The sequence below is a fragment of the Cryptomeria japonica genome, chromosome 8 (genome assembly GCF_030272615.1).
Source record: "Cryptomeria japonica chromosome 8, Sugi_1.0, whole genome shotgun sequence".
Taxonomy (NCBI): Eukaryota; Viridiplantae; Streptophyta; class Pinopsida; order Cupressales; family Cupressaceae; genus Cryptomeria; species Cryptomeria japonica.
In genome coordinates this window covers 367,674,302-367,700,354 of record NC_081412.1, presented here as the reverse complement: position 1 = coordinate 367,700,354, position 26,053 = coordinate 367,674,302, and the positions used below count along the sequence as shown (strand labels likewise).

At 37.4% G+C, this 26,053-nt stretch overlaps 1 protein-coding gene across 3 annotated transcripts in view; it reads left to right on the top strand.

The window, feature by feature from the left end:
• The first annotated feature begins 1,799 nt into the window (after positions 1-1,799).
• Positions 1,800-26,053, top strand: part of LOC131066315 (protein high chlorophyll fluorescent 107) — a 208,689-nt gene continuing 184,435 nt past the window's right edge. For 2 of the 3 annotated variants that reach the window (XM_058001049.2, XM_058001051.2), the window contains exon 1: positions 1,800-2,257. In XM_058001049.2, the coding sequence (XP_057857032.2) occupies positions 1,910-2,257 (348 nt within the window). In that variant the 5' untranslated portion in view covers positions 1,800-1,909. The remainder of the gene's footprint in view (positions 2,258-26,053) is intronic. The other variant, XM_058001048.2, reaches the window with a different exon arrangement.

Sequence of the window (26,053 nt, the reverse complement as noted above, 5' to 3'; positions counted from 1 at the left end):
GAATCCTTTAAGGACCCCTCCTCATCCCATATATGGGGAATACCAACCCCTCTGATAATACGACCCCATCTCACTCTACCTCGACCCCCCATTCTGAGAGCTCTACCCATGTCTTTGAGAGCCCTAAAAACCCTGGGATCCAGGATGATGATCCCAAGTCTCGGGCCAATTCCCCTTCCCCTACGCTCAGGTTTGAGAAAATGGTGGTTATTGAGGAAGCTAGCAGTATCAAGGAGGAAATGCAAGTGCAAGAAATTGCCAGCAGAGCGAATGTCACCGAAAAAAAAAATTGCAGGAGGTCACCATATTCGTGTTGAGTGTCATTCACAGTTCTACGACCACTTTGTGTCTTTTGCAGGAAAATACCTAGAAAAGGTAAAAAGGAGGAAGAGGACTACAAAGAGCTCTTCAAATTTCTCACTAAGGAATGGGCTAGGAGGCTCCTACCCAAGATGAGTCATGGTAAAAGGAAGTAGGGATGTTAACTACTTGGTTGTTTTTTGAGTTTTTGAATGGCCTTCATGGCCTTACTGGTTATACTTATGGTTATACTGCTTGCTAGATAATCTTGGACTTGATTATCTTTAGCCCTACGTGGCATATTTTATGGTTTACTATGATTCTTTAAAACTCTATTAATATGGGTAGAAATTTTAAATTTTTTGATAAAGGAAAGTTTTAGGAGGCTGTGATTTTTCTATTTCTTTGTTAATAGTTGCTCGTCTGCTATTAATGTGACTGTATCTAGGTCAACCCCCTTGTTTTGGCTGCTTTTAATATAAAAAACAATGGATATGTGCACTACTTGTCCAATGAATAATTAATTCAATTGTCTTGAAAGTGCTAACATGGCTAGGGCACACTACGAGAAGTTGTTATATGTACAATATTAGATCTCATAACTACAATGCCCTATGTGGGAATATGCACCATTGATTCAACGAACACAATCTCCAATTTTCTTTAAAATCCTATCATAGTTAGGGCACACCATACGCTATGACATGAGCAACCTTATAGTTCAAAAGTATAGTGACATAGGAGGGTATAGGAACCACCAACTCAACAATCACTTCAATTTTCTTTTAAACCCTTCCATGGTTAGGGTACACCATGATAAGTCAAGACATGGATAGCTATATAGTTTTAAAAATTATGCTCTAAAATGATAGATTTAGATATATATTAATGTACTAAAAATTTGTTATTTGGATATGCAAGGTGATAGCTTACCCTTTACCTATTCATGTTTTTAACCAACCATAATCCACCAAATGTGCTTACATCTTGACCTTTTGAATTGGGATGAGATGTTGAACATAAAACAAGTAAATGATCATAATTTACCTATTGAGTATCTAGTAGTAAGAATTTTGCATCTCTTGCATAAATTGGAAGGGAAATAGATTGACCCATGAAGGATCATCCCAAATTATAGTATCTTTAATCTAATAATTCATTTAGAGAGATCTCAAAGAATGTAAAAAAAAAAACACTTTTTGAACCATTAAACAATTGTATTTAGAATGTAATATTTTTTACTTATAAATATCTCAAATATTTAATCTACTTTTTTTATAATGTCACTCTACAAATATAAATAGCTAAAAAAAACAATAACAAATATTTTAAAATTTGATATCTTTTACATAGAATTCTTAATATATATATATATAGACATGCTAATTACAATATTACAAACCATATACTCATCCACGACACTTTTAAAATATACATTTATATATTACTCTTTTATCATAAACTATTTGTATATATTATTAAAATCCTTCCCTTTTAAGGCGAAGCGCGCATGAAATAGTTTTTTGATATTGTTGTGCGTGTACAATTCCAGTAAGCCAACGTGGCATGTATAATTTTTCTTCAACCTCCGGATAAGCTCAAGCAGGAAATGGAGGCTCCCTCTGCCTGCACCTCCTTCTCTCTCACCTGCAACTTTAAAGCAGGGCAGTGGAGCAGGAGCAGGCAGTTGTGTGTAGCACCAACGCCAACACGCCGTTGTTGCCATCGCGCTGCCACCAACCAGGGAGCGGCAGACACAAGCTTGTCCATCAGGAAGCCTCTACCTCAGTTTCAGAATGAGGAGGAAGAGGAGAGTTTCCAACTGGACAAGGAAGCGGTAGCCTCGACATCGAAGTTCGTGAGTCCTCTGGAAATCAATTTGGACTTGGCATTATATAGAGCCAAGTCCCTTGCGAGGAAGGGTCTCTGTGAGGATGCCCGCGAAATTCTTTCAAAGGTAGTCTTTTCTCTTCTCATCTTGAAATTCAAATCGGTTATTTGTTGGCTGAATTCAAGATGATAGCAATGTCCGTCGCCATGTCCAGCCCTGCATATACAATACAGCATTACATATCCGTACAGTGGTATATTAATCATCACATCTATAACACATTTTATACTTCACTCTTTATATGCACCTTTTCTGTTTTCAATGGAAATGGAAGCTTAGCTAAGTCAAAGTTATGACAGATTCGATGCTTGATCAGGGCAAGTTACAAATGGCACGCAAATGCATGTCGAACCAGTAATTATCTCTGCTTGCTTCTTAGCCATCAGAAAAAAATACTTGGTAAATTCCCACATGCAGCTGTTGTCATGCATCACATATATAGAACTTCAAAAAAGAACCTACCATACAATGCACTAGAGTTATCTCCACTCAAGTTACTGTTTCAATTCACAAACCTTAATCATCGATGTTATGTCATGAAAAAGATTGGCTATGTTGGGAAGCGATATCGCCACGTCTTCTACCTGATCTCCACCCGTGCAATTGTGATTCATTTAATTCACCTAGAACAAGCATATACGACACTATTTAACAAATTAGAGATAAAACCAACTATTTATACTCCATTTTTCATGGTAAACGTACTAAACATGTTGGGTCTTCATTGTAACATGAGTCAAGTTCCAATAGAAATTTCTTGACTTGAATATAGAATAGAATAGAAGATGTTTAATGTCCACGAGATCAAGTTGGCCTATGGGACAACAGAACCTACTATTTTTACTTTGTGAAGTGCCTATCAAGTTGGCCTATGGGACAACAGATCCTACTATTTTTACTTTTTGAAGTGCCCATCTTCTGCTATTCAATTTGGTAATGAATCTTCTGATTCTCTCAACCTTCTCCTGACTGAATTAATTGTGAAAAAATGTTGCTGCTAAATAATTACTTACTTGACCCAGATGTCCTTGTGCTCATTGCAATCTAGAGAATAAAGTGTATTTCTGTTTCCACTGCCCCCACGGTGCAAGAGACAGAACCCTCTCTTTCCAAACCTCTTTTGGCCTTTTCCACCCGCTTGTTTCACACTGAAGACAATGCAAGTTAGCTCTCAACTGGGCAACAAGAATCTCTGTGGGATATTGGCCTCTAACTAGGCCTTCTGCTGATGGTCCAAGGTGGAATTAAATATTTCATTTTTCTCCTTAACATCTTTTCCTACATAGCCTTGAAAACTTATCTACAACAAAAGCCTTTATTTTTTTACTACTATTAAGGCAAGCATTCAAGTGAATGTGCCACTTGTTCATCCACTTGCAACTTTGCTTCATCCATGACTTCTTTCTTTCATTCAAGTCATCTTCAAAAACAACAACATTGGACAATTTTGCTACCATTTGCTCGTTTTTTTCAAATATCTGAAAAAATGCACCATAGTGATGGTTTCAATAGGAATTGTATTTGTTTCAGCTAGAAGTATCTCATAGGGGATTGATGCTTCTCACTTGAATATGTTGGTGATCATGCATTTTTGAATTTTCTCTATCTACATCCATTTGTTGTCAAAAGTATTGCTAGCCCAAATTTCACATCCATAAGGCACCACTAGAATTACTAATAGTCCAAATAGAATTTGAATAGTTTTCCATCCCATAACTCTACCTCTTTGTATCTATTTTGAAGAGGAAAAAGTGCTCTCCACCCTCCCATGGTTCTTTTCCTTGTGCTTATTTGCCAACCAAGCTTGTTGTTGAAGTCAATCCAAAGGTATTTACATTCTCATGTGTTTTTGAGTTCTCTCTATATGACCACCATTAGTTTGGGATGTCTAAAAGTCAGTTTGAAGTATTCTTTTCTATTCTCCATGGAGTTTTGGGGATGAGGACAATGGGGTGTGTTTTCGGTATGGGGTTACTTTTGGGCCATTTTTTAGGGGACGGTAGGGGACGACGCTTAAAAATTAGGGAAATTTTAAAAAATGTAGAGAAATTTCAAATATCACATCATAACATTGATAAAGCATTCATCATAAACATTGTAGAAGCTTAATACATAGCACTAGAACTGAATTGAGATTTCACATGAGAATCGACAAACAAATTAGCACAATTCAAATGCTTTCATTGTCAAGGTGCATACATATTATTTAAGAATTATAACAAAAATTCCCAAAGGCTCCAAGTTTCAACTATGAAATGGCATAAACATAGAACTAAGAAAATATATGGTTGTCCCTAATCAACAAATGGTAGGTCTAAATCAAGATTGGAGCTCAAGTCTGAGTCACTGCTAGTATAAGGGGCTGCCTCAGGCAATGGAACCCCAACCAATCCCTCTGGTATCTCCTCCTCATCAATCTGCATAGCATCTTTTAGGATTAACATCCCAATGTAAGGCTGGAGTTTGACAATACTCAACAGTTTGGTGATCCTGTAGTCGTAAAGCATTGTGGTACAACCACTAACTTCTTCGATTGTTTAGAGGTAAGGTTGTTCCTCTTGATTGATTGGATGAAGCTATATGTGGACCAATTCCTCTCCGCAGTAGAGGAATTGGCAACTTGTGAAAGAAGACGAATTGCAAGTACTCTCAACTCCGGTGCATCCTTGCCATGCCACATCCACCATCCAATAAGGTCGTTTTGAGCTAATGTAGCTCTATCTGACCTTGCTTCTGCTCTGCTGAAGGTTGGACCATGGAGATTGGCAAATGCGAGCCATTGTGTGCAAAGTGTAGTAGTTTCCTCTTCTTATACATTTTTGCAAGGGGCTTAATGAAGCCTTCTTTCTATTAAATAATGTAATGTTTTTTTAATGGTCATCTTAGTTTAGATTGTTTCTAAATTTGTCTTTAGTTAATGATTGTTTCTTTTAGAAACATCACCTTTGTATATCTATTTAAGGAGCCTACATCTCCTTTGTTTACTAACATTGATTTACGATAACATGGTATCAGAGCGCGTTGATGGGTTTTTTTAGGATTTGGTGAATTTTTGACGAGGCCTTCTTGGAATTTTTTCTAGAATTTTTTTTTGATTTTTTTATGAAAAAAATTATTAATGCTTTTTCGAAGGCTTCTGTTTTGTGGTTTTTTGGGTCCTGATAATATTTTTTGGGTTTTCTGAAATCCGTACATTGGGATTTGTGCAATCAATTTTTTTGCCTTGGGATTTGTGTCTAAATATGCCTGAGTTTTTTGCATTGGGATCCATGGCTCAAGTTCGTGCATTCAGTTTTTTGCCTCTTTCGTTTATCTCGTTTTTTGTGCCTCAAAGCGTGAAAGATGGCATCTTTGACCAACATTATGTTGGAATTCAGTCAGAAGTTTAATGGCAGGAATTATAACACTTGGAAGTAGCGGATGTTGACAATCTTTGAATATCACCGCCTTGATCAGATGGTGTTGGGGAAATCCACATGTCCTATAGTATCCGGTTCCGATCCGGATAAGTTTGATGAGCAGAATCGTGAAGCTGTCATGCTCATTAAACTATCAGTCACTGATGATCAGCTCCCACAGGTTCTGTCTGGCAAGACAACTGCTGAGATTTGGGAGCATTTGAAGGCGTTGCATGAGACTTTCGATAAAAGCTGTGCATTCTTTCTCAAGAACATGCTTTTCTCTATCATCATGGATGAACGAAAATCTCTTAAGGAGCATCTCACCAAAATCAATGACATCTGTGATTAGTTGGAAGCAATCGGGCAAAAGATGGAGGAAGAGGACATGGTAGTCATCACTTTCAAGAGTCTGTCGAAGTCCTATGAGCACTTTGTCGAGACACTCAACATTACTTCAACTAATGTTGACCTCAAGTTTCTTGAGCTGTACAACAAACTTCTGTAGCAAGATGGGTGGAAACAATAGTTCGGCAACGGTGCTAGTTCCTCCTCAACAGAACAAGCTTTTGCAGCCAAATCCTTTCATAAGGATAAATGCAAATCTCAGTCTTCTCAGCAGAAGAGCTTTGGTTTGTCATCAGAATGCCATAAACGCTTGGCTGCTCAGTCCAAGCAAGGAGGTTCTCAACCTAAGGCGAATGTTGCAGAGCACACTAAGCAGAATGAATCTGCCTTTTATGCCTTCATTGCTAAAAGACTTGCAGATCATGTGAAGTCTTCTGCCTGGTATATTGATTCAAGTGTTTCTCGACACTTCACTCATTGACGTGACTGGTTCACAACTAATCAACCTTTCATTGATTCTATGATCTTTGGAGGAGGGGAAGAGTATACTGTTGTCAGAAAGGGCAATGTGCAGATTCAGTCTGGTGGGAGGAATTTGATTTTCCTCAATGTCTACTACATTCCAGGAATGGAACTCAACCTTCTCTCTGTCAATCAGATAATGAGACACTCTCCTCGACTCGATGTGATCTTTAGTTCGCATTATTGCAGTACTGTTGGCTGAGAGACTCAGTCTACAGTCCCTGTTAGTCTTGAGGATCATGGTCTATATAGATTCATTGATTCGGGTGATTCTCAGGAGCATGCTATGACAGCCAAGTGCTCTTCCATCATTAACCTCTGGCATTAGTGGCATGGGCACTTGAATGTGCACTATCTCTCTCAGCTTGTTCGGGAGGATCTAGTTATTGGATTGTTGGAGATTCAGACCTAGAGTCTAGGAGTTTGCGGAGCTTGTTAGGTTGGAAAGCAACATCGGACTCCATTTTCGGATGGCGACTCTTGGTGGGTTTCCAAGGTATTTCAATTGGTTCATGCTGACATTTGTGGGCCAATGAACACTCCTTCAGTTACTATGTCGAGGTATTTCTTATTATTTGTTGATGATTTCAGTCGCAAAATGCTTGTGTATTTTCTTTAGCAAAAATCAAAGGTGTTTAGTGTATTTCAGAAGTTTAAGGCTTTAGTAGAAAAAGAGTTTGGTCAACACATAATTACTCTTAGGTTAGATAATGGGGCATTAAGTGTCGGCTTACAACACCCCACACCCCTCAGCAAAATGGTGTCGTTGAGTGGCACAACCGCACGATAACTGAAATGGCTCGGTCTATGTTGGAACATAAGAATGTTCTAAAGAAATTTTGGGCAGAAGCAGTCTTCACTGTTGTCTATCTCTTGAATCGGTCCCCTACAATGGCTGTTAAGAAGAAGACTTTAGAAGAGGCTTGATCAGGCCGCAAGCCCAAAATCAGTCATCTGAAAGTCTTTAGCTCCATAGTGTTTGTTTGGATTCCAAGAGCTAGAAACTCATGTTCATTGGCTACAACGACAATCACAAAGCTTACCGGCTGATTGATGTAGATATAGATCGTCTTATATTCAGTCGGGATGTTGTTTTTGATGAAGAACGAGGGCCTTTTCAGCTCTCTTCTCCTGTTTTGAGCCTTGAGGATCAACCTCTAAAGGCTATAGATTTGGGTGTCCGTCTTCCGTTAGGTCCACTTGATGGGAGGGATACAGCTGCCCCACGCTTTGTACCTGTCACCCCTATTGCAGGGTCTCTCGGATAGGTAGTTGCACCACCTGACTTTCCTCAGGAGAATCTCGAGCAACATCTTGATGACTTTGTTAATGACATTCCTGGTGACGTTGATCCACTTGTTTTAGATGATGACACATCTACTCTCCGGCCTAAGTGGTGGGCCAAAACTATTGGTGATCTTCATGATGATGAACTCATTGAGGGTAGATTGTCTAGACACGAGCAAACAATAGCATACCATTTATTTTGCTCTCATGGCCAACATTCACAGTGTGTATGAGCCTCAAACATACTCTGAGGCTAAAGGGACACTTGAGTGGGAACAAGCTATGGAGGCAGAGTACCATAGTCTTCAGAAGAACAACACTTGGGTTTTGTCTGATCTTCCACGAGGGAAGAAATCCATTGGCTGCAAATGGGTCTATAAGGTCAAGTATAAGGTTGATGGGACTTTGGTTAAGTACAAAGCTCGACTGGTAGCAAAAGGTTTCTCTCAGCGTGAAGGCATTGGCAACGAGGAGACCTTTGCTTCGACAACGAAGATGAGCACCATCAAATTAGTTCTAGCCATGGCAGCTTAGTTTGGCTGGAAGGACCATTAGATGGATGTCAAGAGAGCCTTCTTCAATGGTGAGTTGCAGGAAGAAGTATACATGACGCAGCCTCCTGGATTCAAGGTTGCTGGTAAAGAACACTAGGTGTGCAAACTGGTGAAAGCACTCTATGACTTGAAACAGGCTCCTCGAGCTTGGTACATGAAAATTGATAAGTACCTCACTGATCAAGGCTTCTAGAGGAGTCCTTCCAACTCAAATTTGTTTGTCAAAACCATTGGCAGTGATATCATCCTTCTTATTATCTATGTGGATGATCTAATTATCACTAGTAGTTTGACACTTTTGATTCAAGAAATCAAATAGAGTTTGTGCCAGTCGTTTGACATGACCGACCTAGGGCTTCTACATTATTACTTAGGTGTTGAAGTTTGGCAGAAAAGTGACAACATCTTCATCTTTCAGTCGAAGTATGCTAGGGATCTGCTATACAAGTTTCGAATGTAGGGCTGCAAATCTGCATCTACACCTATGGAGAAAGGCTTGAAGTTGTCGGCCAAATTCGGTTCTCCTGTTGAGAATGAATCCGCATTCAGGCAACTAGTGGGCAGTCTCATCTATCTCACTGCCACTAGACCTTATCTCATTTTTCTTTTAAGCTACATTTCTCACTTCATGATAGCCCCTACAGCTGAACTTTGGGCTGCAGCAAAGCGTGTCCTGCGCTATGTCAAGGGCACTTTTGACTTTGGCATTCTGTATAGTAGAAATAGAGATCCTTGACTCATTGGTTACATAGACTCAGATTGGGCAGGTTCTATTGATGAAAGAAAATCTACATTTGGGTATGTCTTTAGTTTGGGAATAGGTGTTGTTACTTGGACCAGTAAGAAGCAAAGGTCGTAGCTCTTTCCTCGACTGAAGCAAAATATCCGGGAATTGTCAAAGCAGCTTGTGAGGTAGTTTGGCTTCGAAGGATGCTTTCGGACATGCAAATGTCTCAAGCAAGTCCTTCACCCCTCTTCTGTGATAATCAAGGGGTGCTCAAACTTGTTAAGAAGGGCACTTTTGACTTTGGTATTCTGTATAGCAGAAATAGAGATCCTTGACTCATTGGTTACATAAACTCAGATTGGGCAGGTTCTATTGATGAAAGAAAATCTACATTTGGGTATGTCTTTAGTTTGGGAATAGGTGTTGTTACTTGGACCAGTAAGAAGCAAAGGTCGTAGCTCTTTCCTCAACTGAAGCAAAATATCGGGGAATTGTCAAAGCAGCTTGTGAGGTAGTTTGGCTTCGAAGGATGCTTTCGGACATGCAAATGTCCCAAGCAAGTCCTTCACCCCTCTTCTGTGATAATCAAGGGGTGCTCAAACTTGTCAAGAATCTAGTCTTCCATGAACGAACCAAGCATGTTGAGCTTCACCGTCATTTCATCTGAAAGCTAGTTGAAGACGAACTAGTAGATTTGTAGAATGTTCCAATTGAGGATCAGACTACAGGCATCCTCACCAAGTCTTTGAGCTCGGATAAGTTCGTCAAATTTAGGGGGCAGCTTGGTCTAGTTGATAGATTGACCATTAAGTGAGGGTGTTAGAATAATATTATTCTATTATTATTTAATGGTCACTCATGTATTTTTAGTGTATTCTAGTCTTCTTAGAATCTTTCTATTTCTGTCTTTTGAATGTTTGTTTCTTTAAGGAAACATCGTTCCTTGTAATTGCTATAAGAACATTTGTTCTTTTGTAAATAAATTTTGTAATTACCATAATCTTAATATGATGTCAGAGCGGGAAGACAAAAGAAAAATTCGTCAAATTTTTTTTAAAACTTTTTTTGAAAAGTTTTTTCAGTAAAAATCGATTTTTTTTCTTTTTTCTTTTTGGGGTCGTCTTTTGTGCATTTTTCGTTTGCATCATGAAGGGTTTTGTTTTCGCGATTTTTTTCAGCAAAATTGTGACCTGTTTTGAAACCCCGTTTCTGTGTTTTGCAACATTCTTTTCATGTTTTCTGGGCTCTAAAATTTTCTTCCAGCAATTCTCTTTCTGTGCCCATATCACGATCCGTCCTTTGCAAAATCACGACCTGTTCTCTGCACAAAATCATGAGTCATTCTCTATAAAAATCACAATTTATTTGCCCACGTTTCTCTGCATTTCATGACCAATATTTTCTGCATTTTGCGACGGATTTCATGCACGATTTCTTTTGTCTTGGGTGCCATCTATCCCTACAAAGGCCGCAAAATTTTGTGGTGTTTTTGACCATGTCTGGGTAGATTTTTTTCCGCACGCAAGGGCTATTGTTCCCACCATTTAGGGTTTTCTGTGTTTGCTTCAAAATCCGCAACTGGCTGGATTTTCTGTGTCTACTTGTGCTAACTAGGGTTTAAATTCAACCCTTTGTGTTTTATGTAGCCAAGGCACAGGCTTTTCAAAAAATTTATTTTGGGTTTTTATAATTTATCCTCAAAAATTATTTGTGGGTTTTATAACTTTTTTTCCTTACAAAATTATTTTGGGTTTTCTGATTTTTGTCCACAAAAAATCATGGGACAGTTTATACTTCATTACTTCCTCAAAAATCAGGGAGTAATATTTTGGCATTTTGCTGCATGATGTCTGGAGTAATATCATTAATTGAAATTGGATGATTTACTGATTTATTGAAATTGGATTGATTGCATTGGGATGTGTGCAAATTTTACAAAGGGTTTTTGGTATCTTGGTTTGGGTTGGTTGTTGTTGCAATTGGTATAGTGTGGGTTTGGGACTGGTTTGGAGTGATTTAGATGTGTATGGAGAGAGTTATGAGTTTTTTAGAGTTTTCATAGGCTGCTGGTTTGTAATTCCAGCTTGCAGATTGGTTTTAGCAGAAATTCATGTTCTTATTGGGATAACCTGCATTACTCTCTTTCTCCTATCTCTATTTTTGTAAGGTTAAGTAGTAGTACTACTAACCAGTTTTGTTTTGTAATTCTCATCCCGCTGAAAAGTGGAAGAGTCTGGATTGCCACCTACTATCAAGCAAAATTGTAATTTCAGTCCTCCCATTGCATAAGTGGTCGAGTGATATCTATGTGTAATGGTCCTCCCACTGCATAAGCGGTCGAGTTGAGGTTGTTATGTAATTGCAGTCCTCCCGCTGAAATATTGCGGTTGAGTGATTTGTATTTTTGGTGTATCTTACTTGGCTGGTTCACCGCCAAGTTTCCTTGCTTTCCCGCTGGATAAGCGGAAGGGGCTGGCTTGCCGCCCAAGCATTGCATTATTTTCAGTTTATTAAGCTAATTATCCCCTCAACACCGTATGCTCTCACCTTCCCACATTGGGCACTTGGTGATCAGAAAGTGGAAGGGTTACTTTCCCAACATGTTTCAGTTTATGATTTCTAACCTTAACGGGTTAACTTCTTGTTGATGTTTATTGTTGGCCTTAAAAAAAATAAAAAAAAATAACTGGGATATTACACTTATGCCCTCTAGATGACTAGAAATGTTTGAGATTGTAATAATCCCTACCAAACTTTCCACAAATTTGTATATACTTTAGCTTAAACTCACAAACATTTCATCAAACAGTTTGGAAATCATAAAATCGATCAATAATTTGGATTTGAAGGGTTTAGAACAGCAGCAATCATCTATATTGATCATACGAATAATCATAAGTAGTTGCCATACATGAAGATTCTCATTGACATTTTTACCAACACTTGGGATTCAACAGTTTAATTGCTGATAGAAAGTTTTTCTATGCAAATACGCAGCTGAAAGGTAAATTTAGTAACGTTCAATCCTTGAAGACTCATATACATAAAAAAATTGATAAATCAGTCCCTTTTGGCCTCATACATGGTTGCATTCAATGTTGTCCCTATATATTAGACCTTTGTGTTTCTCCAACTTGTTGCACACCAAGTTATCGTAAAGTCCAATGCCATCTTCTTACAAGTGCGGTTCACCAATATGCAATATCAGCAATTCCCTTAATGTGACTTGTATGGTACTAGAAAATATACTGTTAGGGTTTGCAAACAAGCAAATACTAGCTGTCCTCCTGTGACTTGATCTCAATATTTTATATGTGCTAGCAATAAAATGGAACGGCCTGCTCAGTAGAATAACCTTTACAAATTTATTCTTGCCTACAAACTTCAATATATTTCTCATTTGAACCTTTAAAAGTATGGCAATCTAGCTCAAATATCTCTACAAATCTTTTAACACTCAACAAAACTTCACATAGACAATGTAGGGCACAAATCGTTCAGCTCAATGTTGATCTCTAGGGGAAATCACTCGGTCAGCTAGGTCTGTTTTCGTCCACGAAAGTGATTGCTCAAAAGGTTTTCGTCCTTTGGCTAAGGAATGAAACATGTTCAATCTCTCCAAACTGGGGTTTGTAAATGAAATCTAAGAATAAGGAAATGTCTCCTCACAACCTCCTATTATAACCACTTTAGATCTTTCTAGAATTTCTCATAAAGTGACTTTTTTTTTATAATTTACTTTTTGAACCCTTAAGTCAATTAATGTCTCCTTTTTAAATAATTGAATATAAGTTGTCTTTTAATTTTACTTTTTGACAACATAAAATTTAACTATTTGATTATTTAATTATTCTTTGCACATCCATCGAAAGTTACAAAAAATATTAAAATGGTCCAAATATGAATTCTGACCATGCCAAAATAACCTTAAGTTCTCAGGATATAGAACTTTATGAAAATTAGTGCTTTCCAAAAATAGGTAACTTCTCCAAGAAGTGTGGATTGCTCCCAAAATGTTAAAACTGCACCAAACAAGTACCCTTGGACTTATCTTGGTCTCCTAATTTCACTACCATTGTTAGAATTTCTTTTTGAAAAAGTTGGTGCTCTCCACGATTCTTGGAATTTTTAAAGATTGTTCGAAATTTGGAATGAACCTCAAAAGGGACATTGCAAGTCCTCTCTCCCTAAAATTGCTTGTCTTCAAGAAATGCCTACTCAATCCACTTTCTTGTCTTGGATAAAAAAACATTGAGATTCTAGGATCCCAAATCAGTCTTAGGAAAACTACACCATGTTTCAGCTGCACCACTTTGATAAGAATTGGAATACGATTGTAAATCTCTTCCATTTTCACTTCGTATAGCCTAGAATAATTACCTCCTCCTGAATCAAGTTGAGATCCCTGCAAGATATGGATTTTTCCTCTGTAAAGTGGAACACCTCATACTAGAGTGTGTCAATGCAGACACACCCTCAATCTCATTGTGAATCCTGATCCTGGGCATATGAGAAAATAATCTGTTTAACCAGTAAGCATTATACTCAAAATGAATCATAATGGATCCAAAGAGAGGACATGGATTAGTTTTAGTGGAAAATATATTCTGATAGTTGTAATAATTTGGATTTCAAACCAAGACAAGGATATGTGAGTTGAACATTTCAATTCCTTCAGATGAAGCCATTTTTTGCCAAAATGTTTCCATGATTTTGTAGCCTTTAGAGAATTATACTTGCATTCATTCAAATCTGAAATCAGCAGCTCATTGGCTGATTTTATCAAGATCATCAACTTACAACTAGAACAGCAGCTGCATAAATGATTTATTCTTGTTTGCATAGATAATGTGAGCTACATAAAACTGAAAATTGCATCTACAAAAGCTGGAAAATCATCACAATTGATCACCATTTGAAATGTCTTCTTTCCCTTGTCCAAAAGTGTTTGTCATACCGCTTGTGAGTATTCAAAAGAAATTTCATGGTGACTGAATTGTATAAAATCAGCAGCATAGATGAGGAAATTCTGACGTGTAGTCCTTTGTGCAACATTCTTCCTATTACTACTAACTGTTGTGGTGTGTTCACACACCTCCCCATTGCAAATGTGGACCCCCACTTTTATGCTTTCTAGCATAGTTGTTTTAGCTAGTTGTCTAGCTTGGCAGTAGTTTTTATAGTCTTTAACCTTTTGCTTGTGAGAAGATGTTGTAGACACCTAAAATTGTCTTAGCTTAATTAAATAAATATTTATTTATTTAATTATTTTATCTTAAGTCTTCTATTAATTAAATAAATTTTTATTTATTTAATTAATTCATCTATCCTCTTCTAGCTTTTCTCTATTTAGATAAATATTTTTTATTTATTTAAATTATCTCTTCCCTAAATTAAATAAATATTTTATTTATTTAATTGGTCCCACTTCTTCTATTAATTAAATAGATCTATATTTATTTAATTAAGTCATTAGCTTTTTCACTCTATGACACATGTCATTTATCTCTTAATTTTCCTCTACCTACCCCTTTTACTATTTTATCATTTTCTATACTTGCCCTTTAATCCTAGCCGACCATCTATGTTTTCACCTCTTAATTCTATCCCTCCATTTTTCTAAAAGGTCTTCTTTATGTAAGAGGATTCTTTCATCTTTATCAATCCTAATAGGCAAATAAGCAATCTAGCAATCTGACAATCTAGTATTGGAGCTTACTTTTTGCATTCTTCTTGCATTTCACTTTCTTTAGCTTTCTTTGCATCCATCATATTTCAAATCTCCGTTTTCTCATAGCCTTTGTGCGTGCTTTTGAGAGCAATATTATCACAAAACACAAATCTTGAGGAATAGGAGTGCAATGGAGTAATTTTTAGAGCATGCATGTGTGTTTTTAGTTTAGATTTTGGTTTGCATTGTGTGTATTTTGCAGTTACTCTATTGAGGATGTTGAAATAAATCTGGATCTTGTCCCATACAATTTTTGACATATTTTTTCTCCATCTATAGATGCGGTGCCTTTGATGTCACGATGTGATCGAGTCGGCATTTCCATGTCTTGCACTAGAATGAGCAAGCAACCTGCAGCTTCCTTTTGACAAAGTGCTTGAGTATTGGATAGGAGTAAAGATCTTCATTGAGTAAGACAATAAATTGCTAAGTCAAGGCATGAATTCTGTGATGGATGGTCAGGGTGAGTGAATAATCCTCAAGCAATTCTGTATCTCAATAGAGGATGATAAGCAAAGATGAGAGATGAGTGAAGGAATGAAACTGGAGTATTTGTTGTTTTCCTTGGATTTCTGGAAGGAAATTCAAGGATAAGTCTTCACCAAAAGAAAAATCGACATCATGATGAGACAAAGTGTGGACTCAATGCTCAAATCAGTTTAGAGGTGGAGTGATTAATCAGCTTTTGACCTCTGCAAATCCATGACTTCAAGGGGAAGTAATCAATCTTTCAAGGAATAAGTGAGGTATATGATTTGGGTGACTTAATACTTAGAACAGTTATGACAAGGAAAGATCAAGTTACCCTTGCAAAAATGCTATCCTTCACATCCTTCCTTCACTCCCTCAAAACCCCGACCATCCTTAACATCATTCCCTTATTGCCTTAAAAGCTTGGCCATCATGACATCTTTCCCTCACACTCCCAAATCCACAGCCTAGGTGGAGCAATTCTTTGGCAATCCCAAATCCGCGACCAAGGATGTGTTTCTCCATCACTTGCTAAGATCCACGCCTTGTGAATGTCAAATGTTTGAAGAGCTTGAAAGTGATGATGCTATCTCAATACCTTGTTGAGTGATGATGGAAATGCCTTGATGAATGATGATAAAATGCTTCGAAGTAAATTGAGCAATGCAGTCTTCCTTACCCCTCCAAATCCACGACAGTCCAAGGAAGGAACTTCCTTACCCCTCCAAATCCTCGGCCATCCTTAGCATCATTCCACTTGCCTCCCAAATCCATTGCCGTCTTCATCTAATTCCCTCATTGCCCCAAAACCCCAGCCAAGGAATGATCCTTCCTTTGCATGCTAAAATCCACGACAGTCTTCCTTGACTGGTCAAAATCCATGACCAAAGACAGATCAGGGTAAACTCAGAAATTCAAATCAGATCAGACCTCAAGGCATTACAAATCAGACATAAGATAAAAAATCAGAACATCATTTCACCCCATTAGGAATGCATATCAGATTAGAAAGTTTGGAAAATGTGTGAAATCTGTCTATATCATAGGTGTTTGATGCTTTCCTTGTTTGTTTTGTAGGCAACTAAGGAAAGAGGATGAAGGAACTGGCTGCAAGCATCTCAAGGAATCTTGCAGCAAAGGAGGAAAGCTCCTGTTGATGTGTTTTTTATGCACATGCGAATACAGAATAAAATACCTAAAGGTACCTTATCCTCTCTTGAGTAAAGTCTCTGAATGCTGAAGATGTCGCGAAAAGGATCAATCGGGATGACTTCAAGGTTCTTTGTATGTAGGATCTCTACGTGTGGATAAGCTCTCTGTGGTATGATGTGATTTTGCTGGAATCACAAGGGGACTTACACTTGACGACCTAAATGTCTGATTTGCTTTGAATATTGCTGGAACACGGGATTTTACTAGCTTAGATTTGAAAAAAAAAGAAAAAAGGACGAGGTCGAGGAAAGGATCTAATTCTGACACTAAGAATGTAGGAGCAATGAATGATCTTTGATGAAATTCTAACTAAGTCTTGTTTTGACATCCCAGGACCATCTCCACAAGGTTAGTGCGATCTTTGGAGGAAAGCTTTATGATGTTCAGATCATCACTACAGGCATAGATACCATGAGGCTGATGCATATCAATGAAGAAGCGACAATTGAAGTTAAGCTTAAGTTGAATGATTCTAGTTGACTACGCAAGGCAAGTCTGCAATCAACAAACTGCTAGTAGTATGGATATACGAATTTCACCATCAATCAAACACATTTCTTCCACTCATCTAATAACATGAAATCAAAACTGAGAAGTATAGAAACCATGCAAATTGTTGAATCGACCCATAGATTTCACCATTTCTTCAATGAAGTTTTACAAGTCTTTTACAACATCTTGGCAACAATCTTTGCCTTCTCTCTCTATTCTACTCTAATTGCTATACTATCAACTGACTATCCACTAATAGCTAACTATTCACCTTCTAACTACTGACTATTGACTAACTATTTTCTATTCTCTTTTACAAAATGAAGAGCCGGGGCTTATATAGTGCCCTTAATACAATTCAATGGCTAAGATCAATTTGAGATCAATGGCCAAGATTCTACAATGAAAACCCTAATTAGGGTTTGTTACAACAAACTCAATTCTGACCAATGAAATAATTGTATTAATTGGACACATGTCTTCTCTAGAATATTCGACCAATGGATAGCTGGGTTACTGGAGGAGCGATGACTAAGATGCCACCTTGTCTGATACTTGCAACTTGGTAGATATCCAATTCGATGATGCTGAGAAGCTAGCTTTAATTAATTCATCTGAAACTATCTGCTTCTTCAACAAACCCTTGCTCTGACTTCTTTTGTCTTTGATGTGCAGGATGATGATGTACCTCGCCTTGGAATGCTGGATTGGAAGAGGTTATTCCTGATGATGCTTGACTGAAGAAGGCCGTCCTTGTCGATGCTAGACGGGAGGAGGTCGTCCTTGTCCTGACTTGATCTTCTTTGATGAGGGTCCGCCAAGTAGTTGATCTTCCGACTCCGGGGTCGCCATTTGATGCCTACACAAAAGATTAAAGTTAGTCTTTGAGCATCAAACCCTAAAGCATGAAATTAAGACTCTCCAAAGGGAAGATTCAAGATATTAATTTGAAAATGTCATGATAAATCCAGAATTACACATTTTCAAATTAATTATGAATGGAAATTGGATTTTCAAGACTTAGACTTTACAAAGTTGCTACGAAATCACAATAAGTCTTGAATAAGAACTTCAAAAAAATGATTCTTCATACCTCCTCCTTGAATGCTTAACTACAAAACCTTGGAAAATGATGAAAGACCGGATTTTGCTGGACAAGGGTTGAATTGTGGTCTTCCCTTTGGATGAATTATGCCTCCATTAGCCTTCAAAATGAATTTCACCTTCTTTAGTCTCCACACTTAGCAAAAAATCGCCTTAAAACACCTTCCAAAATCTGGAAATTATCCTCCAGCTTGCCCAATTTCGCACCTCCAAATATGCTCTTTAAATTCGCATGAGAGATAATGCAAGAATGATTTGAATTTGCTAAAGAACCTCTCCCATTATATAGAGCGCTCACCTTGATTCTTGTTGAGGCCGACTTGACAAAAAGGAAATGAAAATGAAATAAAACCCCCCTTTTTGAAGGATGGCTGACTTGGCAAATTAGCTTTAAAATAAGATAAAATCCCACTTAAAAGGAGGCTGACTTGCTTGTAAAAGCAAATAAATGTATTTGAGCGCTCACCTTCATTTAAAATTTGAAAATTAATTTCAAGGCTTCAAAGGTGGGTTTTTTCATTTGTTTTAAGGCTTAGAATTTAATTAATCAAATTATGAATGCCTTAATTTATGCGAGTTTTCCAAATGTCTTGAAATAGGCAAATTTAATGAAAGGCTATAAGCTAGCTTAGGAATGTTAAAGCTTGATCAAGACTCCTTAAGCATCAAGATATCCACAGTGATGGTTTGAACCCCTTGTCTAGACTTGCTCACTAGATAAAATTGAAATTTTGTCAACCAATATTTGCAAATTTCCATGCCTTTGTATTCTCAATCTTGTAATTTGCCTTAGACTCAATCAAACAAGGTTGAATAATAGATTTTTTGATATTTTCGCCCTGGACCCTCTGGAAGGGTCAGGAGCGATTTTTGCTTTTTTTAGCTCATTTTTGATCATTCCAACTTCAGTCCACCTCTCAATGCTAGGAAATATCTTTCTTCTTTCTCCCAATCCAAGTTTGATTTCGTTTTGCAAGGCAAAATGGGAGATTTTAGGATTTTCGCCCTGGACCCTCTGGAAGGGTCAGGAGCGAATTTTGAGTTTTAGGCATATTTCTTCATGCTTTTAACTTGACATCACTTCTAAGGCAAAGAACATCATTCCTCCCTCCCATCCAAATCATGAATAGCAAGATCTTGTCTTAATTTTGCAAAAAAAAGGGGAGAACTTGGAAATTTCACCCTGGACCCTCAGGAAGGGTCAGGAGCGATTTTCCTCCTTATCCTTAAAACTTTCATTCTTAACAATCCCTTTTCACTTTAAATCAATTCAAACATCATTTCAAGCTTATCCCTAGGCCTAACTTCGCTCAATTCTGGAGGAAAAGTCCAATTTTAGGTTTTTTCGCCCTGGGCCCTCAGCAAGGGTCAGGGGCGATTTTCCTTATTTAGCTTGATTGCTCCTTTGTTGCCCATTCAAATTGTCTTCATAGGATAAAACATACCTTTTCACCTTCACTCCAACCATAAAAATCATTTTGTCTTTGCAAGAAAGAGGTGTTTTGAGAATTTCGCTCTGGGCCTCCTGAGAGGGTCAGGAGCGAATTTTGCAATTTTAACCAAAATGTTCCACTTTTCACTTTGAAACCTCTTTGTCAAATAAGATCTCACCCTGTGATATGCTATGAATATGATTTTATGTCCAAGAGAGGTAAAATACTGTGCTTATAAAGAATTTCGCCCTGGACCCTCAGTAAGGGTCAGGAGCGAATTTCCTCTTCTAGGCAAAATTCCTTCATTCTTTCATCTTCAAACAAGTTTGGGGGCTTCATTAAGTTCATCTCACTATTCATCATACCTTTGGCATTTCAATTCAACCACAACTGAGGAAAAAACATCTCCCACAAGATTTTCGCCCTGGACCCTCAGCAAGGGTCAGGAGCGAATTTTAAGTTTTCAACAAAATCCTTCACTTTTTCAAATTGACACTTTCTCAGGTGGGTAAAGGGAGATGTCTTTATTTCACTCATGTTTTAAGACTTGTTCTTTTTCACTACAAAATAAGGGAAATTCAAAATTTCGCCTTGGGCCTTCAGCAAGGGTCAGGAGCGAATTTACCTTTGTTGCCCAAAATTTACCATTTTTCATGCTTTCAAACCTCCAAATCCATCAAGTGACATCCAATCTTCCTTCCAGGAGACCCTGCACATAAAAATTTAGCCAAAATTAGTGACAAATAAGCTCAAATAAGATTTTCGCTCTGGACCCTCCGAAAGGGTCAGGAGCGAAATCTTCATCCCAGGCTAAATTGCTCAATTTTCAAGTTTGAAATCATTTCACAAGACAAGGTTAGATCATTTTCAAGGCCAGGAACAAGGTTCCAAGCTCAAACAAGGTGGCAAATGAAGTTTATGATGAATTTCACTCTGGACCCTCTGGAAGGGTCAGGAGCGAAATTCGTAATCTTGGCCAAAATTCCTCATTTACTCATTTTTCCATCCAAACAAGTGTTTTGCCCTCAAAGATGCCTGGGAACGAGTTGGTTCTAAGTTTGGGTTAAACTAGAATGTCTTATGGAGATTTTCGCTCTGGACCCTCTGGAAGAGTCAGGAGCGAAATTCTCTTTGGACCCTCTGGAAGGGTCAGGAGCGAAATTTGACTTTTTTAAACTCTCCGTCAGGATCATTTTATGGAATATAACATTTAAGTATAAGTACTTATACTTTAAGTTATATTCCATATATACTTTCAGGATGTTTGAGAGTGGTTTCAGACCTCCAGGAGTTATATTGCAAAATCTAGTTTTTGGAGGATTTTCAGTTTTCCAGACTTAGTCAAATTCAGGATCAGGACATTCTAGACTTAGCCAAAATTCAGGATCAGGACATTCCAGACTTCTTTTCAGGATCAGGACATTCCAGACTTCATCACTCATCAACTTAACCTCACTCAAGCAGAACCTGCTATCCAGGTGATCCCCTTGGCGACACTCAAAAGTTAAAGGCTAACAGACAAAACCCTAAAAGACCTGAAAAACAAACCCTAGAAAGCAAAAAGCAGGGGTCCCCATTTGCAATGGGGCGATGTGTGAAATAGTCACAACAGCTCCCCACAACACTTCAACAATGCAGGAGAGAGGACTTCACAATGGGAGATATTAAGCAAGGCAAGGTGGTGGATTGCTCCACATGATAAACACTCCAACATTCATCAACACTGCAAAGGAAGGATAAGGACTCATCATGACAAAGTGAAGATCAATATCATGAAAGAGAAAGCATAAGAGATGAAAGTGCGAAAGGAAGGAATTTTACAACTATCTTGAATTTCCTTCGGAAATCCAAGAATCATTGCTAGTACAACAAGAGTGTAATCCAAGTCGAAGGCTTCAAGTGAAGGGATTTAGGATCAAGGATAGGTGAAAGTGATCAAGACAAGTTAAAAGAGTCAAACAAGGAATATGATCATCATCACGGGCTTGGAAATGTTAGAGTATCAAGAGATATTGCCCCATCACAAACAATTGTGATGAGTTACAAGGAGTAAGATGAGGTGGCGTTGAAGTCATCACCTATCCAATCGCATCATTTAAAGTTAGGGCATCCAGATTCAATGCACTTGACTCATCCAACGAGGAGGATAACTACCACACGTGGAGGCACAAAGTTTGATATACCTAACCTCATCCTTCATTGGTCAACATTTAAAGGAGATGTGTCCTAAAATGTAATTTTATCACTAGTCAAACAATAAATGTAATGTGATGGGTGTAACAAATCCTAATTAGGATTCCATATTTCAATCTTGGCCATTGATTTGGATTTGCTCCAGGCCATTCAATTGTATTGAGAGCACTATATAAGGCTCCACTCTCTCATTTGTAAAGGCTAATAGTGAGTAAATAGACAATAGTTGATAGTAGATAGTTAGAGTAGAGTAGGAGGAGAAGGCAAAAAATGTTGCCAAGCTTGTAAATAAACATCCTTTTTATTGAATTTATGGTGGAATGTGTTGTTTCTTCCACATATGGCATGATTTCTTGTTCTATCCTCATGTTAGATGAAGTTCATTGATTGTGATGGAGTAATGTATGGATGTTGATAATTTCTTGGTTTATACTATTTGTGGTTGGATGATTTTCAATTGTAGTGCATAGTTATCCTGAACATTAAAATGTGCTAAGTTCGATTGTGGATATGTTTGTTCAAGTTGCATTAGTGTACTAGATATTTGGATAAACGATTCATGATATGAAATTTTTTTAATTCCCTTGGAAGATTGCATCGATTTTGTGTAGTTGTTGGCAACATGGCGAAGCAAAGCTCAGTTTAAGGGATGTGTCCATCCAAGCATGATCCATTATTATCATTGACCTTAGGATTAGATTAGATTTCTCTAAACCCTTAATCTCTTTTGTCTTTTTTTTTTTCGAGTCAAGTGAATTTCCACGTTCCAGTCGCATTCAAGTTAGAGTTCAAGTATCAACGTAAGTTTCCCTTGTGATTCCAGCAATATCACATCAAACCATTGAGCTTATCCACACTTCAAGACCTGACATTTAGAACCTTGGAGTCATCTCAAGTGATCACTTAGTTCAGCATTTGAGGAGATTTTGTTCAAGAGAGGTATTTTATTTTGTGTATGAAGTGCATAAAAACACATCAACACTAACCTCTAACATCATCAACCGATGTTCCCTTGCATGGAGACTGAATATTGAAGCGGTACCATCATGTGTATGCTGCTCTACTTTGATATCCATGTAAAATTCCCCTTGAAATTTTCTAGTGCCGCTCATAACACTGTCAATAGTAAGGATATCTCCCACCCAACTTCTTGTTAACTCTAGATAGTGCTCTTTGCTCCATGAAACATCACACATCATGCAAGGCTGACCCAAAGTAAACTCAATTCCATATCAAGATGTCTTATCTAAGCCCATTGCATAAGACTCAATACTCTCTTTATGTCTACCCCAAATGCTTAGAAGTATTGAAATCATCTTGTAGTGTCTTATCCTTTGTCAATTGCTCATCCTTCATCCAAAAAGGGAATTCCTGTATATAGCTTGATTCCAACTGTATTCTACCATGCTTAGTCAAAAGATCATGAACATGTAAATGATAAGAAATCTGGTTACCATCAGTTGCTGGTTTGAAAATTGTAGCAAGCTCAAACCCAACATTTTGCTCAAGTGCATGCTCCTCAACAACATTTTTTTATAAATCAAACTTATATGTTTCTTTAATGGGAAAACTCTACTCATATTCTGTATTAATATTATATGAATGATCCATATTCTTATTAGTAGTTCTTGATTTGAAAATATCAGCAAGCTTAAAACAATGTTTAGAATCAAGTAAGGCACTTTTCTCATGCGCATGCCTCTCAAAAGAGTCATCGTGGAATTCCACGTCAAAAAGTGGGTTATTGTAAGGTATCTCTGTATCCATGTCAAAGAGTGGGTTTTGAAAAACTCAAAAGTTATTTCCATCATCTTGTTTACGCCTATCTTCCTACTGGTCCAACTCTTCTTCACAAGGATACTTTAAGTCGTTTTCATCAGAAGGCTCAAGTACCGTTCCTCTCTAGATGCTCTTGAATAATTAGCTTCATCATTAGTTGCTGATTTTGAATCAATGGAGTGCTTATCTTCTTCCTTTAGTGGCGATTCTTCAACTACCTTTTCAACTAATTAGCAAGGTTTGTGCTTCTCCAGATTTTGTAGCAATGCTTTTAGATTCTAGTATTTTTGAAATTTTGGCAATAGTTCTATCATGGATTTTTGAAATCTCTTCATCTTCTGCATAAAAATAGTTCTCTTGCCACATAGGAGGGAAGAAATTTGCTTTGATAATCTTCTATAAGATAAATCATTGTTGAACAACAAGGGTTAGCTTCCCAATAGGCTGGCAAGATCACTAGCTTTGATATCATTGTAATAACCCCTACCAAATAATATGATTCAATCAATTAATATGATTCGAAGGGTTTAAAACAACTGCAACTATCAATATTGATCACACAATCACAAATTGCTGCCATACATGAAGATAGTCATTGACATTTTTACAAACACTTTGCATTCAACAATTTAATTGCTGATAAGAGTTCATTATGCAAATACGCAGCTGAAAGGCAAATTTTGCTAACCTTAAACTCTTGAAGTCTCTCTTATACATAAAAAATCCATCCTCCTATTACACACCAAACTACCATAAAATCCAATGCCATATCCTTACAAGTGCGACTCACCCAATATGCAATATCGCCATTTCCTTTTAATGTGACGTGTATGCTACTAGAAAATAAACAGTTAGGGTTTGCAAACAAACAAATAATAGCTATCCTCTTGTGTCTTGATCTCAATCTTTTACATTTGCAAGCAATAAAATGGAATAACCTTCTTAGTAGAATAACTGCTACAAATTTATTCATGCCTGCAAACTTAAAAAGAATTGTTACTTGCAACTTCTTGAACCTATAAAAGCATGTCAATGTAGCTCAAATATCTACATAAATCTTTTAACATTCAATAAAACTTCACACAAGCAACATAGGACACAAATCATTAAGCTCAATGGTGATCTCTGGGTGAGATGACAAAACCAAATAGGTGTGTTTTTGTCCACAAAATTGATTGGTTAAAGAATTCTCGTTGTTTGGTTGAGGAATGAACCAAGTTCTACCTCTCCAAACTGGGGTTTGTAAATAAAATCCAAGAATGAGGAAATGTCTTCTCCCAACCTCCTTTTATAACTCCTTTAGATCTTTGTAGAATTTCTCATAAAGTGACTTTTATTTTATAATTTACTTTTTGAACCCTTAAGTTACTTAATGTCTCTTTTTTAAATAATCAAATATAAGTTGTCTTTTAATTACTTTTCAACAACTTGTCATTTAACTATTTAATTATTTAATAATTTTCTACACATCCATTTGAAGTGTAGTTCCATGAGGACATGCCCCCCAAAAGGGCTGCGTTTCCAAAATGGGGACATTCTCGAGATAGGGAAATGCTAGGGGAACATCCCCCTGCCGTCCCTCCACACACCCCCTTGACGTCTCTAAGACGTTTTGCATAGGAAACGCCAAAAGGGGACATTGGTGTGTCCCTTGATCCTGAACACATTTTTCAAGTACTATATATAATTAGTGTTTTTCCATATCTTCCTCGTCTTTCTCCATATTGAAGATTGCTGAAGCTGCCATTAGATCCTTTGCTCAACTCTCTATAACTTATTTTAGGTTTTCTTGCTCAATTTGCCAACCCTATCTTCTATGTTTTGGAAGCTTACTTTGGAAAAGCCTTTAGATAAAAAACCTAATCTTTAATATTGTTAACTCTTGCATTACGATGCGGTCCGTCTCTTGACTCCTCAATCCTTAGCCATGGACATATAACTCTACATACAAGGGCTTGCATGAAAAGGCTTTTGATTTCTGGAACTAGAAGCATTTGTAATATGCGAAGAAGAGATTTCCTAAGAAACTTGAATAGAGATATCCCCAAATTTAATTCTTCTTTCCTATTCAAAACTTCTTCCTTTATTGACTTCCTTGGGTTTGATAATTTGTTTTCCAAATCTTCCCTGTCTTTCTCCGTATTGAAGATTGCTGAAGCTGCCATTATATCCTTTTCTCAACTCTCTATAACTAATTTTTCAAGTACTATAGACATTTACACTGCTCTACCCCTACGCGTTGTCCCCAAACTTAGGCCTCCCATACCCCCATCCCTGAAACCTGTCCTCCCATCCTTGCTTCAAGAAACTCTGTGGAACACTGATCTAAAGTTATGGAAAATATTAAAATGGTCCAAATATGAATTTTGACCATGCCAAAATAACGTTGAGTTCTTAGTATATCGAACTTTACGAAAATGGTTGCTTTCCAAAAATAGCAGACTTCTCTAAGAAGTCTGGAGTGCTCCCAGGATTTCGAGACCGCATCTGGAAAGTACCCTTACACTCATCTTGGTCTCTTGAATTCGTTGACACTATTATAATTCCTTTCCAAAAAAGTTGGCACTCTCCAAGATTCTTTGAACTTTTCCACAATGTTTTAATGGATGAA